A 12,331-nucleotide genomic window follows, 5' to 3' on the forward strand; every position below is an offset into this window, starting at 1 on the left:
CCAATTTCTCCCGAGTACGGCAATGCCTCATATGTGACCAAAAAATGGCAGGACTCAGAAGGGAAGGAGTGATATTTGGATTTTGCAGCACAGATTCTGGTGGAATGAATGGTGGGTGCTATGTCGCATTAGCAAGACCCCCGAAGCACCAATACAGTGGAACCCCCCCACAAGTGACCCCATTTTGCAAACTACACCCCTCAGGGAATTCATCTAGGGGTATAGTGTACATTTCAAACCCCCAGGGGTTTCACCAATTTTGGTACAATTGGGCTGTGAAAATGAAAAATTAAATTTTTTACACAAAAATGCAGTTCTGGCTCAAAATTTTTCATTTTCACAAGGAATGAAGGAGACAAAGTACCCCAAAATCTGTGCCCCAATTTCTCCCGAGTACGGCAATGCCTCATATGTGACCAAAAAATACCATTTGGGTGCATGGCAGGACTCAGAAGGGAAGGAGTGATATTTGGATTTTGCAGCACACATTCTGGTGGAATGAATGGTGGGTGCTATGTCGCATTAGCAAGACCCCCGAAGCACGGTGAAATGATGAACCTAATAATCCATAGATGTGTGGTATATTTTAAAGCACTCCTTCATACATAGGCCGGGTTTGTCAAGGCAAGTTTCACAGTGGAAAGCAGTTTGCTTTCGTATTCCCTTTTTATAGCAAACTTTGCACCTTTTTTGTGTCCTGCCCTTTTTTCCAGTGGAGGGGATTTCGTTAGGAAAATGCTGCCCTGATACAATACGGGGGCCAGTACTAGAAGTACTGGGGCCAGTACTAGAAGTACTGGGGCCCTCTGCCTGCTGGTTCCCAAATATTAGGCCCTTTATGACTTCCTCTTGAAAGTGCATAAATGTCCCCGTCTGGCTGGTAGAACGGAATAGTACGTAAGCGTTATACAGTGCCATCTGGATGATATACACGGCCAGCTTCTTATACCATATTTTTGTTTTCCGCAGGGCACTGTACGGCTTCAGTACCTGATCTGAAAGATCCACTCCGCCCATGTACTTATTGTAATCAAGGATACAAATAGGTTTTGAGGTGTGGGTACTGGTACCTCGTACAGGGACGGAGGTGGTACTGTCTCCGTGAATTGTTGTCAGTATAAGGACATCCCTCTTGTCCTTATATTTGACCAACAACATATTTTCGGTGCATATTCCCCTGCTTTCACCCTTTCTCAGTAATTGGGCAACGTGCATTTTTGGGAGGCCTCTTTGGTTCTTGCGCACAGTACCGCAAGCTGCTGTACCTCTTGAACCAAGGGCCTTAAACAGGGGGATGCTGGTGTAAAAGTTATCCACATAGATGTGATAACCCTTATCCAGGAAGGGGTGCACTAAATCCCAGACAATCTTTCCACTAACACCTACGAGGGAGGGGGGGCATTCTGGCGGTTCAATTCTTGTGTCCTTCCCTTCATATACCCTAAACCTGTGGGTGTACCCTGAGGTACTTTCGCACAGCTTATACATTTTTATGCCATACCTTGCCCTCTTATTGGGAAGGTACTGGCGGAATTTAACCCTTCCTTTAAAGTGTTTAAGTGACTCGTCTACACAAATGAACTTTTGGGGGATGTACATCTCAGCAAATTTGGCGCTGAAATGATCAATGACCGGCCTGACTTTGAATAGCCGGTCAAAGGTGGGATCATCTCTGGGTGGGCACTGTGCATTATCGTTGTAATGCAAAAATTTAAGGATCGTCTCAAAACGAGTCCGGGTCATGGCCATACGATGAAGTGGGGTGCTGTACAGAACATCTGTACTCCAATATTGCCTAATTTCTGGCTTTTAAACTATGCCCACATGTAACACCAGACCCCAAAACGTCATCATCTCTACTGCATCTACAGGGGTCCACCTAGCAAATGATGACGTGGGGTTTTGGGCAATAAACTGCTGGGCATATAAATTACCTTGGTCCACCATTAAATTTATAAAATCATCAGAGAAAAAGACTTTGAAATAGTCAATTTCTTTGAGGCCTGTACTATCAAATTGGATTCCTGGGTTGGCCAAAAACTCAGGAACCTGGGGCTCAAAATTGTCTGGTGGTGGGGTCCATACGGGATCAATCATTGGGGGGGGGGTCTCAGCTGCTCTACGGGGGCGTCTTTGAGGGGGTCCCTCATCACTAGAGGAGGAAGAGGAGCTTAAGAGAAATGCCAATTCATCGCTTACTTCACTGGCTGTGTCAGTGTCAGAGGCAAGAAGGGCATATGCCTCCTCCGCTGAAAACATTTGCGATGATTGGGACATTTTTATTATTTTTAAGTGTAGTGTTTCAACACGTGTATAGTGTAGGGGGGGGTACAAACTTTATTTCAACATGGGGGGTATTTAGTGTGTATGTAGTGCTTTAACACGTGTAAGTTAAAAGAAAAAAAAAAAAGCTCCTGCGCCAAAAATTGAGCACAGCTGTTGGTCAGTAACGTCCGTCACTGATCAGCGCTCAGCGGGCACAGGACACCCACAAAAGCACCGTGGGTGTAAAAACAATTTAAAAAAAAAACCCACAGCACTCTCCAAAAAATTTTTTTTTTAAATAACTGCTGATGAGTCAAAGGCAACAGAAATTTGATAAAAAAAAAAAAATTAGATCAACCCTGTGCCAAAAATGCTGATCAGTGATGTACGTCACTGATCAGCGCTCAGCGGCCACAGGACACCCACAAAAGCACCGTGGGTGTAAAAACAATTTAAAAAAAAAAACCCACAGCACTCTCCAAAAAAAAAAAATTAAAAATAACTGCTGATGAGTCAAAGGCAACAGAAATTTGATCAAAAAAAAAAATTAGATCAACCCTGTGCCAAAAATGCTGATCAGTGATGTACGTCACTGATCAGCGCTCAGCGGCCACAGGACACCCACAAAAGCACCGTGGGTGTAAAAACAATTTAAAAAAAAAAAACCACAGCACTCTCCAAAAAAAAAAAAACTGCTGATCAGTGATGCAACACTGATTAGCAGTGAGGGGCAGCAGGCACACAACTGTGGGTGCAACCTGACAGGGTATATATAAAAAAAAAAAACCCTGCACCCCAAAAAAGGTGCTGATCAGTTAGTTTATACTGATCAGCACAAAAGGGGGGCAGCAGGGGGCAGCAGATACAAAATTATATCACACAATATCTATATCTCTGACACAATGACGTTGCAGCAGCAGCACAAGCAGAGAGGAAGCAAGAGCAACCAGGAAGCAACCAGTAGCTGGCAGCACGGATGCCACCAACGCTGATCAGGTCAGTATAGGGCACAGATGGGCACGGAGACCGCTCTGCACGCTGTTCCTGACCGGAATGGCGGCTGCAGGGCTGTCTGCGTTATCTTATTTGAGGTGTAATGGCTGTGATTGGTCCGTCGGACCAATCACAGCCTTTGGGGGCAGGTGGGGTGAGGTGGGGTGACCACCAGTGACACCCTTACACCCGGTGGTGATTGGTGCTGTACTTAACAGCACCAATCACCACCGATCCCTGTGTCACCGGCGAACGTTATTCGCCGGTACACAGAAAACGCTGTAATTGGCTGTTCACATTGAACAGCCAATCACAGCGATCGCCGATGGGCGGGGGCATCGCTGCCCCCCCTGGGCAATGAGGGAAGATGTCTGCTGTCAGGGACAGCAGACATCGTCCCTCTGTCACCGCGTCTATAGACGCGGTGACAGTTAAATGGCATGACTTACATTTATGCCATGTGTCGGGAAGTACATCCCGACCATGACGTAAATGTACGTCAAATGTCGGGAAGGGGTTAAGACAAATATTCTTGTTTTAATCCATAAAAGGGATGTACTTTTTTAAAATTAGACATACATATATACATATAAATACAATTGTAGATAAAATAATGATCTTTGAGAAAGCTGCCGAGATACGCAGGTGGGGAAACGCGTCAGTACATAATTACTTCCTGCCCACGGATACGATTTCCGGCAGGCATTGCTGTACCTGATGTCCCCACGCACGGCAAATAGACGCGTGCTGACAAGAGGGAACACCAATACAGGCACCAAGTGGATATTGGAGGAGAAATCCAGATCTTAAGAACACAAGAGGCACTCCAGCCTGTGACCTATTGGAGACCATATACTCCCGGGAGTAAATATATATTTTTTTGTACTACACGAAGAATAGTAACAAACTAACACTATCCTTAAATGATGGACTTTGCCACTAACTTACTACTAATCTATTAACACCACCAATGCTGGATGCTCCTATTGATTAGTATTAGATCTTGAACTTAACCATTTAAAGTTTTGCCATAGTGATGGCAGCTCTAATATCTGCACAACAAAGATCCACTAACCCTTGATACGGACAGTTCCAAATATTAGGATCATTTTTTTTATCTACAATTGTATTTATATATATGTATGTCCAATTTTTTAAGTGCATGTTGTTTGATCTTTGTCTAACATACCGGCCGGTAATCATATGTGTTTAATTGATAAATTTTCCCTTTTATAAATTAAAATAAGAATATTTGTCTTTAAAAAAATTTGATTGGCTATTATTAATGCAGCACCCCTAGCGCTGTCTAAACCTTTGTATCAGTTCTTCTTTACTCCCTTGGGATCGATTGAATCCCATCTAGACAGCAGCTGTAGCGACTGCCCTTCAGCGCTTAGAATAATTTTTTCTTTCTTTGGTTAGATAAGAAACAGGTACAGCTGTAGCCACTGTGACAAGTACACTGGTGATGAAGTGATGAATGTACTAGGTACCAGGTAACAGTACAGGAACAGGTAATTTTAGGTCCCACTAAAGCTAAGTAGGGGACTTCTGTCCTCCACCATGTTACACTATACAGTTTCAGAATTGCAATTGCAAATGCTCATTAGAGATCTCAATGGCCATCTTGGAATAGGGCATGAAGCCTCCCTGGTGATTAAGAAGACTGAATTATGCGAAGCAACATTTTTGGGAAGTTAAACTATGCTGGTCTATATGATGTAGGATATATGTTTGCATTTAAAAACATGCATAGAAAACTTTCCAGAGGCCTGCTTAGTTTAAAAAAAAAATTCTAAATGTGTAAATGCTCTTAAGTGGTTTTATTATAGACTTTTACCATTTCTAACAAATGTATTTAACAGATTTTTTTCTTTTTGCAGTTGAAGCCAATTTTGGATTTAGTGACTGGCATTCCATGTGCGGTGACGAAGCGGCGCAACCTTATTAAAGCATTTGAGGAGTATGCCGGAACATTTGATCCGTGTCGCTGTTCCCCATGTCCTAATAATGCCAGAACGGTTTTAGTGGACACAGAGTGCATCTGCGTTTGTCAGGCTGGGACATATGGGGACAGCTGTGAAAAACGAGCTCCAGAATACAGTTCAGGTAACTACTAATACAAGGGGCCTTATTCTGATATGGCAGTAATGCAAGAAAAGCAACCAGCGTATATGTATCCTATGTTCCCTGCAATATTCATGTTTGCCACACCCACCCTATACATCATTCACCATGTATTAATATCAAAATCTCTTTATACATTGTCCACATACAGTGCCCCCTAGTTGCCCAGCACTAGTCCATTATGTCATTGATAGGTTAGGATTGTGTCACATGATGTCTGCCTCATAAACATGTGACAAAAATATGTTACACCAAAGGGGTGTGGCCACTACCACTGGGAAGTAGGGATGGCCAACGGTGTGTTAACTTTCAATGGTCGCCATCGATGCCAAAACTGGGAGTGGCCATCGATGGTGGCAAATTATGACATGGAAGCCTACTGATGGTTTCACCCATCTATGGTTGTCCCTGTTCTTTCAGTGAATGGCCTGCAGACAAATCATAGCTTGGGGCGGGGCTTTGTAGCTCTCAGGGGTGGAGCTATGTTCCATGTCCCGTCACCTTGAAAATGTTTTTTTTTTCTGTGCCATCGATGTAGGGAAACCATCTGGTTCTCTCCCATCGATGGAAAAACAATCCAGAATCAATCAGAAACCATCGATGATTTTGAATCATCGATGGTTGATGGCCATCCATACTGGCAAGTACAGCACTATCAAATTTATCTTCAGGATGACCCTTAGTCTCATAGGCATACTTGCTTACCCTACCGGATCGGCAGGGAGGCTCGTGAAATTTTATTCTGCCTCCTGGCTCCCTGGAAAGGTTGGCTAGTACCCTCCATTTTGCTCTAACCGCCGGACCTCCCGTCCACTACCTTACATTAATCATAAATTAAAGTCAGCATTACCGCAATTCAGGGAAGGGGTAGGGCGATAAAGATCTCGGCCCCTGAACTGCTTCTCCAGCAAAAGTAGGCAACTATGCTCATAGGCCTATGCTGCTTCCATCAGACATGCCCATCTTTTTGGGCACTTCTGCGATCTCATACAGAACCCCCTCTGCTGGTCATGTGTTATATTGCCTCCCAGTAACTGACTGCAGCTTAGTTAAAGTGAAGAGTCCTTTATCCATGCAATGATGATAAGATGCACAATGCTAAATCATATTGTACCACCACAGTTGTAGTAGATGGATCCTGGAACTGCTGGTCGGCCTGGAGCGCCTGTGATGGTTCTTCCACTAGAAGAAGGTCAAGAGAATGTAACAACCCTGCACCGCGTAATGGAGGCAAAGCCTGTGAGGGTCCGCAGACACAGGAAGGGAACTGCTATGTCAGCCTTATAGAAAACAAGTATGTATGGAATGCTATACATTTACTTTGTATTGGGGACAGTGCTATTTTACAGATGGTCAAAAAGTACGGTACTGTTTGTTTAAAAAGTTGCCCTGAATGTTCCGAGATTCCGTAGGAAGCATATTCTCCCCAAGTTTGGGGGCCCTCTGAAACTTAAGGAAATCAAGGGCATAGTCAATAATGGGTGAAATTTTCCAGAGGCGAAAAATTTGCAAGGTACTTGTGTAGTTTCACGGCGGCAGACTACGCTACGTTTTCAGCGTAGGCTAAGCTACGTTGTCAGCATAGCCAAGCGGCTGCCTAGCGTAGTCAGCGTAGTGACCCATTAGGCAGCAAGTCACTGAAATGTTCCCGGGAGCTGCAGCTCTGTCCCCGGCATCCCTGGCAAGCCTAGTGAGCACCTCTCACACAGCGTCGGTAACCGCCAGATCCCCTGCGCTGGCAGACACCGGAGGAGAGGCGATCATGCGGGTGCCATCGGAGAGGCGCTCCATCTGTCTGAGATGCATGAGCACATATCGCTGAACATGCCCCCGCCCCAACGATTGAGCGCATGTGCATTTATGCACACGTGCAGATGCTGGTTGCGAGCAGTCCGCCATCCCGTTCGCACCTAGCAGTGCGAGCGGGAAGGGGGGGCATGGGACGAGGGGTCGCACCCATGGGAACGCCCAGCGTTTCATAAGTGTTCCCAATAAAATGCTGGGCGTTGCCATGTAAATGCAGCCGCAACGTGGGGCCGGGCAGATGTCAGCTGCCCGCATGCTTCCTGCACAGGGCGCTCGCAATTGTAAAACACCAGAGAGGTGTCTTACATTTGCGAGCGCTGTAATCATTCACTGTAATCATTCGATGTTTATGCTAAACATCCATTCGAAGCCGTGCGGGGGAATGTGGTGAGCAAGGGGGGGGGGGGGACCAGAATAAGGTTCTATGTCTCCAATCTTCAGCCTGTGCATTTAGGCTGACCCATTTTGCCCTCAACAAAATCACCTATTCGCAACCATAGCAGAGCAGTGGTGAATGGGAGCTGGACACACTTCTTTCTGGGAAAGAAGTGTGGAAAATGCAAACCAACATTGCCATCCGGTGGGACAGAGCCTTTAGATTGGGACTGCACCTCCTAAATCAGGACAGTTGGCTGCTATCAATGTGCTAACATGATTTATTTATTATTTATTACCAGTTATTTATATAGCGCACACATATTCCGCAGCGCTTTACAGAGAATATTTGAACATTCACATCAGTCCCTGCCCCAGTGGAGCTTACAATCTATATTCCCTACCACATGTACACGCACACAGACATTCTAGGGTTCATTTGGTTGGGAGCCAATTAGCCTACCAGTATATTTTTGGATTGTGGGAGGAAACCGGATTACCCGGAGGAAACCCACGCAAGCACGGGGAGAATATACAAACTCCGCACAGTTAGGGCCATGGTGGGTATAGAACCCATGATCTCAGCGCTATGAGGCAGTAATGCTAACCATTGCACCATCTGTACTGCCATGATTTAACGTAATGATGTAGCATTATATATACAGAGTTTTTGTTAGTATTAAGTTGGGATTTCCCGTAACTACTTTTATACACCGCTCAAATCTTCTAACATTATCTAAATCCACAAGAATATAGGAACTTAATACTTCTGTGGTTGTATAAATCCCTGGTGGACGAGTTTAAATCAGAAATGCGATCAAAATTCATAAATAAATTAAATCCACAGATTGCAGAGACAAGACGGCAATCTCCAGCGATACGTGTTCTGGAAAGGATAGGGAACGGATCAGCTAGAGATGATGAATGCAGATTACACTGGTTACATCTGCTGCCTTCTTGTTTGGCTCATGGCCCATTCTTACAAGAAGCGGAGGGCAGAACAGGTTGTAGTTCTTAACGGGACTTCTACACAGGTCCTGACTTGGGTTGAACACGGCTAGGACCTGGGTAGAGGGAAGTGTAAACGGGTACGGATGGTGTAATGGTTAGCATTACAGCCTCACAGCACTGAGGTCATGGGATCGATTCCCACTATGGCCCTAACTGTTCGGAGTTACAATGGGGAAGCCCTACCTCCGGACTGCAGCATCCTGTGGTCAACATTGAGGTTGGGCAGGGGTGCGCACGCAGCCTCCACTGCTGTCTGCTGTACTCTGCAGACAGCAGCGGAGGCTGGGAGGAGGTGAATGGATGCCTGTGTGCGGCATCCATTCACCTTGCGGACAGGGGCTGGGGGGGTGCACGGGGGTTGGGGGCAGCCCAGCAGCTTACCTTGGTCGGCGGTCCCGACGGGGGTGATTGCGGGGTCGGCGCTTGGAGATGATGTCATCTCCAAGTGCCACCTCCGTCAACACTGCGGGTAGGCACCACAGTGCACATCCCAGATCCGACCTTGCTTGGTTCCGTGTTCCAAATGCCGGGTCGGATCTGGGATTTTTTTGGTGTAAAAAGAGTATTATAGATTTAAAGGTAGGATTCATATAAATTAAAAGTAGGATTCAGTTAGGTCTGAATTTACCTGAGGCAGTGGTTCCCAAACTTGGTCCTCAAGGAGCAGTCCGGGTTTTAAGAATATCCATGTGTGGCCACAGGTGGCTTTATACCTCATCCGTATGATTTATCCATCTGTGCTGAGCCATAGAATTATTTAGAACCTGGACGGAGTGAATTTGGGAACGAATGAGCTCAGGCTTAGAAAGCAGGTGAACAAATTAAGCAACACTAGGCAGCTTCTGTCAAGCCTGTTATAAATGAAATGTTAGTAAATGTGAATGCACCTTTTATCCAAAACCCGAACTGTACTAATTATAAATTGTACCTGGGGATATCCTATCAGAGCAGCAATTGATTGCATTCCTAAACATAGCACCGATAACTGAGCTCTGACTGAGTCGCATCAGGTATCATTTGAAATGAGACAATTGACAATGGCCAGATTCACTGATGATCCTTAACCCTTTCAATCAGGGATGGGGAACCTTCGTCCCTCCAGCTGTTGTTGAACTACACATCCCAACATGCCCTGCAACAGTTTTAGGATTGCCAAATAGCAAAAGTGTAGCAAGGCATGCTGGGATGTGTAGTTCACCAACCGCTGGAGGTCCGATGTTCCCCGTCCCTGCTTTAAATTGCCAAGTGAATTTGTCTAAAAAGGTGTGAAAACTCCCAAGCAAACATTTGTATTCATCATAATGACCAGTAATGTTCACCTTATGTAGGAAATATCATCTTTCTTAACACAATGTGAGCATTTTTGCGGATGTTTTGAGCATCTTTCACAGAGATGTTGCACTCAAAGGGTTAAAAATGGTGCTGATTTCGTGTTTAATTATGTTCTAAAGCTAGCAGTATTCCAATGAATTGTTAGTGCTTAACCTTTTCAGATCATGTTATGTATCAGGGCACTTTGTTATTTGTATATTATATATCTTTTAATTACCATCTAGGGCAACACTATGTATTAACGACGGTGATGACAAAAAAGAAATTGATCAGGAACGCCCTGATCCTAAGAGCGGATGTCCGAAACCCGAACCACCGGAACACGGAATGTTAATAGTAAGACATTATTCTACAGTATATACTGCATGGACTAAATACAGCAGTCACAGTGCTCGAGGATGGGTATCACCTAATACATCATTTCTAAATGCCTGATAAGTAAAGCAATGCTGGTGATTTATCTATAGTAATACCACAATGTAAAGCAGGCCGAAATGAGTATTTTTATTATTTTATTAACAGTTTCTTATATAGCGCACACATACTCCACAGCACTTTACAGAGAGTACTTGAACATTCACATCAGTCCAAGGGCAGTATTCAATGAGGAAAATTCGCCGTGTTTTATGGCGAATTTCTGCTTTTTTCGCGTTGGACGGAGAATTTTGGTCTCAAAAAGCGAGCAACCCTATTCAACTTGCACTTCTCGCCATCTTTCTAAGTGATTTTCGCCGTGTCTCTCCGTGTAGCAATTCTCCATCTTTTCATGGAGAAGTGAAATGTGAACTTTTAAAATAAAAGGTTTTTTGTTTTAATTTTGGTGTTAAAAAATCAGGAATTTTATTCTGTGAAAGGGCATGCTATTTTTATTCATGTGCTTATAGCACATGAATATATATTTAATTTAAAAATTTTTTTTTTTTTTTTTTTACACATAACAGCCAGCAGGGGGCCGGAGATGAGAGCCGCTCATTAGATATTCATATATTCACTGCACCCGATCATTACATATGCACGATCGGGAGCAGTGAATATACCCGGTCCCCTGCTGGCTCTGGGGGATGGCAGCTTGTGCTGCCTGGGTCCCGGGGAGCCCTCCTCCCCTCCACATACGTTCTGGGGCAGGCAGGGAGACTTCAATCTCCCTGCCTGCCACCATCCCACGGCTCCCTGCCGCAGACGCTCGTCCGCTGCAGGGGTTAAGATTGGCCGCGAGGGGCAACGAGCCCCTGCGATGTTGAATACTGGGAGAGCGAGTGGCAGCCAGCCCTCCGGAACACAGCGAGTGTGCAGCGAATCCTAAACAGGATTCGCTGCACACCGCGATTTATAACATTGAATACTGCCCCAAGAATGCTATGGTCGTTCAATAAGTAATGGGGCCTATACTCCTGTAGTGTATTTGGGCAATCTTTGACCGTCGCTTCGGGGGATATTAAACATGCATTTAAATGCTTCATTTCCTCAATCATCGTTGCCACACTAGTGAAATACCAGAGAGCTTCAGAAAAGGAACTCCTGATAATTTCATGAGTGTTTTCAATCAACCATCGAGCAATTTAAGAGAATCAATGTACAATGACATTCTTCTGCCCACAGAATGAGAAGAGATGGTATGACGTAGCCGAGGAGGTTGAAGTTACCTGCTTTACTGGTTATAACCTTGAAGGGTTCCAGTTCCTAAGGTGTCTCCCAGATGGAACGTGGAAACAAGAGGAACTTCAGTGTCTTTGTAAGTATTGTAGTCTTCCTCTAAATTTATTGTTTTATTTTATATGGAAATGTGACATAGATCCTCAAAGACTTTGGGGTCTACTGATCAATATCCGTCTCTCAGTGACAATCTGTACAGCCACTTGTCACAGCGACACAGATTGTACTTGTACTGGGACTTATAATGTGAGGGCTCCTCGGTGAGGCTTCCCACCCAGATACCTGTAGCTTTATGTCACCAAATAATAAGTGTGACAATTGGCCACATATGTGCACTGTAGTGTGACCCAAGAAATCTTCTACAGCTTCACAGTTCCCCTGTTTGTAGATACAGGTAATGCCATATTACATCTTGGGGATCCTTAATAGTAGTGAGTGTATGGGCGTTTTGGGTGGATATCCTGTAACTAGGATTTAATATACTGTATATATCTTTCTGGGAGAGATGTGTTAAACCTACAAGTGGAGAAGCTAATTATAGCAACCACTTGCTTACAGCTGGGATTTCATTGAGTGTATTTAATAAATTATAGCTAAAACCTGATTGGCTATTGAGGACAAATTCTCACCTTGAACTCTTTAAAAAGTTCGGAAACATCCCCCCTAAGTATCTATGTATGTGCATGGACACCCTACTCCCCATGCTCATGCTGTTTTAGTGAGGAGCAGCGGCAGTGTGGGGAGCAACAGGTGAGACTGGACTGATAGT

At 44.6% G+C, this 12,331-nt stretch overlaps 1 protein-coding gene across 1 annotated transcript in view; it reads left to right on the forward strand.

Moving 5' to 3' along the window:
• Nucleotides 1-12,331, forward strand: part of LOC146016973 (complement component C6-like) — a 35,497-nt gene that overhangs the window by 20,012 nt on the left and 3,154 nt on the right. Inside the window, exons 10-13 of the mRNA XM_083151770.1 lie at nt 5,142-5,367; nt 6,508-6,679; nt 10,134-10,245; nt 11,509-11,641. Coding sequence (XP_083007896.1) covers nt 5,142-5,367; nt 6,508-6,679; nt 10,134-10,245; nt 11,509-11,641 — 643 coding nt within the window. The remainder of the gene's footprint in view (nt 1-5,141; nt 5,368-6,507; nt 6,680-10,133; nt 10,246-11,508; nt 11,642-12,331) is intronic.

The sequence above is a fragment of the Crinia signifera genome, chromosome 1, assembly GCF_055691185.1.
Source record: "Crinia signifera chromosome 1, ASM5569118v1, whole genome shotgun sequence".
Lineage (NCBI taxonomy): Eukaryota > Metazoa > Chordata > Amphibia > Anura > Myobatrachidae > Crinia > Crinia signifera.